At 64.9% G+C, this 4,581-nt stretch overlaps 1 protein-coding gene across 1 annotated transcript; it reads right to left on the minus strand.

The window, feature by feature from the left end:
- Positions 1–140: 140 nt before the first annotated feature.
- LRRC3C (leucine rich repeat containing 3C) lies at positions 141–4,581 on the minus strand. Its single transcript, XM_085561850.1, has 2 exons — positions 4,484–4,581; positions 141–2,745 (listed from the first exon to the last, which is right to left on the minus strand). Exon 2 carries the CDS (start codon positions 2,689–2,691, stop codon positions 1,894–1,896), a length of 798 nt encoding a protein of 265 aa, XP_085417976.1. The 5' UTR covers positions 2,692–2,745; positions 4,484–4,581; the 3' UTR covers positions 141–1,893.

The following is a 4,581-nucleotide window of genomic DNA, read 5'->3' on the forward strand; positions in this document are numbered from 1 at the left end:
TTACCGCAGGGACGGGTGTCCTGTTTCTGCAAGAGCCTGCCCGCAGTGACATCGGCTGTGGCGGTCACCTCCTCTGCAGCCACAACGTCACCAGGGCCCGGTGACCCACAGACACACACCAGCACACGCCGGCCTCCGGCTCCGAAGTAAAAGCCAACTTTATTGTCGTATAAAGTAAGAACTAAAATGTCCCTTAACCCAAACACAGATGGGTCGGGTGGTCCCGGCATCCCCCATGCTGCGGGCACAAGCGGTGGCCTGGGGGAGCAGCCTGGGAGGGTTCAGTCGGGTCCCCCCCAGCCCCTTTTCTCCTCAGCCGGTTGCAGAGAAGGAAGGAGCTGCCTTGGGGCTGCGGGGAGGCCCGGATGGGAGCTGAGGCTGAGGTGTTTGTGCGTTGCAGAGCTCCTGCTCTGTGCTGGAATCAGGCACTTGTGGAAGGGCGTGGGCCCTGCTCCTGGCTGGCTCAGTCCCACGGCTCCCACCAACACCAGGCACGAGGGTCCAGCAGCTGGGGCTGCCCTCACCAGGGGCTGAGGTTGGGCCTGGCAACAAGGCAGGTCTGGAGGTTCCAGCAGCTTTGGTTGGTGCTCTTGGTGAGTTAAGGCAATTTAGCATTGGTTGGTTTAAAAAAAAGGCCAAAAACAGCAAAACCAGATGTCCCAGAGGCCAGACAGGCAGGTGGAAGAGTCTGGCGCTGCTCTGGCTTTGTTCTGAGTTGCCACTTGGACCCTGCATGCCCAAAAGTGGGCACTGACCCCTGCCTGTGCCAGCCCTGTGCTCAGCATCACCTCCACCACTGACACCAGGAACCTGCAGCCCAATTCTGGAAACGTCAGGAAGGGACTTTGGGATATTTTAGGGGCAATTCAGGCTCCTGACAGCAGCGCAGGAGTGGGGAGAGGATGGAGGCACCGTGGCAGCTCCCTCCATCCTGCTTCCCATCACAGTGACCGGTCAGCAGCTTGTGAGGTGGGAGCTCCCCTCCACCAGTGACACGAGCAGATGGCCAAGGGTGCTGTGAACACCCTCCCACGTGTTTCCCGAGAGCACCGAGGGGAAACCCACTCCCCCAGCACCCCAGCAGGGCTGGACCCGCTGCCAGGACCCCCAGCTGCCCCTCCATCAGCACCCACATCCCCTGGCAGCCCCAAAGGGCTCTGCCCCAGGGAGCTCATTCCCCGTTTGGTTCTCGTTGCCCACACTCCGAGAGGAAAGGCTCTGGGTTTTCCCACCAGTGACCCCATGTCTGAGTGGGGACCCCCACAGTCCTTGCCCCACCTGGCCGGAGTGCCGGGAAAGGGGCAGGGAGATGAAACGGAAGATGGGGCGGCACCAACCGGTGTGTCCCCACCCCCTGCCCCACCTCTTGGTCCCGCTGGCTGCGGCCGCAGTCCGTGACCCTCCAGGGCCAGTGACTGGCAGGACATTGACCTTCCTGCTCCTCCCCACTGCCCTCCCAGCAGAGACCCGCGCCCAGGCTGCCCTGGGCTGCCGTACCATCCCTTGGGCAGCCAAGGGGGAGCCAGGGAGAGATGAAAACTTCGATTCCATTAATGCCCCAAGGGATCACTACAAAGGAAATATAAAAAGTTTTAGATGAAGTCTGAATGTCCAAGTCGGTCGGAGCAATGGCTGCACGCCAGGGGAATGCTCCAGGCTGCTCCAGTCCTCCATAACTTGGAGGAATGCTGCGGATCCTCCATGCTCATGTCTGATATCCATCCCTGTCCTCAGCCACCAGAGCCAGGGACTCATCAGCTGCAGCTGCTGCTTCCAGGAGGAGAACAGAACAAATCCATGAGTATCTCTGTGCGATGCCAGTGGCTGCTGACAGCCCCTGGAGTGGCCGGTCCCCAGCTCCACACGTGCCCATGTCCTGCAGGATGCTGGTGCTCACACCACAGTGCTGATGGTGGACGACTCCTCCGATCGCCGCTGCTTGCTGGGCAGTGACTTGAGATACTCCAGGTGCCGCCGGGCGTCCTCCTGGTTCTGCCTCACGTAGTAAACCAGGTAGGAGATCACCATGGCGAACCAGCCGAACATGGTGACCAGCATGGCGATGTCCGTGGTCTTCTTGTACACGTTGCAGAGGTCTGTGTCGGCGATGACCTGCAGGAAAGCTTTGCCCACGTGCTCCTCCTGCGTGGAGGAGTCGCACACGATGCCCCCCGAGGAGTCAGCCGCCAGCTCCACCGCTCGCATCAGCTCCTGCAGCCGACAGTCGCACAGCCACGGGTTGTTGGACAGGTTCACCTTGGCTTTCAGGTTGCTCAAGGCGTCTTTGCTGACCGACACCAGCCTGTTGGAAGACAAGTCCAGAGAGTGCAGGTGCTCTGCCAGGCCCTGGAAAGCCCCAGTTTCAATTCTGGCGATGGCATTGTGGGAGAGATCCAGCTCCAGCAGGAGTGGCAGGTCCCGGAAGGCATCGCGAGGCAGGAAGGGGATTTGGTTGAAGTCCAGGTAGAGCTTGTTGGTGTCATTGGGGATGTCCCTGGGGACCTCGGTCAGCTGAGCGTTGCTGCAGCGAAAGGTCTTCAGCCCCTCCTCTTCTGAGGGGTAGCAGCCCTTGGGGAAGGCAGTGGCTGGGTGGAGGCAGGAGCCCAGGAGGAGGAGGAGGAGGAGGAAGAGGCTCTGCAGGAGCAGTCCCATGGTGATGGGGCGGAGGAGAACCCCCTGTGCCACAGTCATGGTGCTGCACTGCCTTCCTCACACCCACAGTGGCTTCAGCTGGACTTGGCACATCTGAGACAGGGACAACAAGGGGACAGCGTCAGGCTAGGGGAGGCAGGGGCAGAACTGTCACTGCGCTGGCTGTGAGCACCACATCAGACCCTAGCCATGAAGCAGGGACAAGGATGGGGACCAGGACAGCCGTGATGGCTCACCCTTTCCCCCATGCCCGGCCATCACCTCGCCCTGGGCTCCTGCGTGGCAGGATCAGGCCCCAGGGGCTGGGCACGTCTCCTGCGCCGGCAGCTGGGTTAGAACAGCCGGAGGCGCTCGGGCTGAGCCAGAGGCGGGGTGAGCTCCCGCCCTGCCAAGGTCGCGGCGCCGCGACCGCTGCTCGCAGGAGGCCGATGCATCCTGCGGCGGCCGGAGGACGCACCAGAGCGAGCCCCGGCTCCGGGCGAGCGGCCGCTGCAGGCGGCCCCCGGGGAATGCCACGGAAAACATGTGCAGGCAGCGGCTCAGCAGGTTCCTGCTCCCGGCTCCGCTCTCCGGGAGCGCCTGGGGCACACGCGGACGCGCGGCGGGTTTTCTCCTTCCGAGGGGACCGGCGCAGGTGGGTGCTGGGTGCTGCTCTGCTCTGCCCGCTGCCACCCCACCGTGGGGTCGGGCTGCTCACACCACCCCGTAACCATGGGCCCCATCCAGCCCTTGATTCCGGAGGGGAAAAGCGTCAGCAGGAAAGAAACAAAAACAGAAAAAGGAAATTCACTGGAGCTGAGCGTGCAGCGAGTTCCCAGGGTGGTGGCAGCAGATAAGGGCCGTGTCTGAGCGCACCGAGCGCTCCCAGCCCTGGGTCCCACCACGTCCAGGGCTCCCAGCCTGTCCCTGTGCCGGTCGTGGCAGAGCAGCTCTGAGGGCAGGTCCAGGTGCTCTCCAACCATCCCACAATCAAAGCCACTGGCACTAACAGGCACCTGCGCGCCCGTCGGGCAGAGCTCAGTGCTGCGGGAGCCCCGAGCTGCGCCACCAGCAAAGCTGCCTGCTGCTCCCCGGAGCACCCCAAGACCGGCAAACCCGCTTCGGGGTGCTGACCGGGGCTCCTCGGTGTGGCGCCGAGGCGGCCACTCAAGGGTGGTCCCCAGAGCACAGGCAGGAGAAAGCCCCGAGCGCTGGGCAGTGTCACACAGCCCTGCCACGCCGACACACCCCAAGGTCACACCTGTGCAGAGCTGACCCCTGCACTGCTGGAGCCCCGGGATCCCGGAGGGTCCCGAGAGGGAACCAGAGTTCAGGGCACACCAAAGGCACCGGGAGCCCGGAGCCCACAAAGCACCAGCCCCCCACGTCTTCCAGAGGTAACCTGGGACAAACACAGCCCCTCGGTACCCTCTTCCCGCTGCCCGGGAAACCACCAGGACGAGCCGGGACCCGGTGTCCCGGGAGGGGGCTGCTTCATCCACGGAACCGGGACACCCCTGCGGGTGGGATGCGGGCCAGGCAAGACAGCCAGCCAGCCCTTGCCCCACCGCGGGCTCCCCAGCCCGCAGCAGGGCGCGGGGATCCCCAGCACGACGCCGGGGGTCGCCGCCAAGCCCAGGAAATGCCGTAGAGGAGCCGGGGACGATACGGACGCCAGGATTCTCCGTGAGCCCGGGGATGCCCGGGAATCCCCCCGGCCCCGCTTGGCACCGGGGGCGTCGCAGGCGAGGGAAGCCCCGGTGCTTCCCCGGGGGAAGCTCCGCTCTGTGCGGCGCTGCCGGCCCTCCCCTCCTCGCCTCCCGCCCCACCGGAGGTCCCGTTGCGGACTCACCTGCCTGTGCAGCCCCCGGCGGCGGAGCGGCCCCGCGCCCCGGGCCGGAGCGGCCGCGCCCCGCGCAGCGCGGCGGCCCCGGAGCCGGCGGCGGCGGC

The sequence above is a fragment of the Lonchura striata genome, chromosome 27, assembly GCF_050655825.1.
Source record: "Lonchura striata isolate lonStrDom1 chromosome 27, ASM5065582v1, whole genome shotgun sequence".
NCBI lineage: Eukaryota > Metazoa > Chordata > Aves > Passeriformes > Estrildidae > Lonchura > Lonchura striata.

What these genes read in the sequence shown, in the direction of transcription:
- LRRC3C (XM_085561850.1), bottom strand. Translation starts at nt 2,691, where the DNA reads ATGACTGTGGCACAGGGGGTTCTCCTCCGCCCCATCACCATGGGACTG.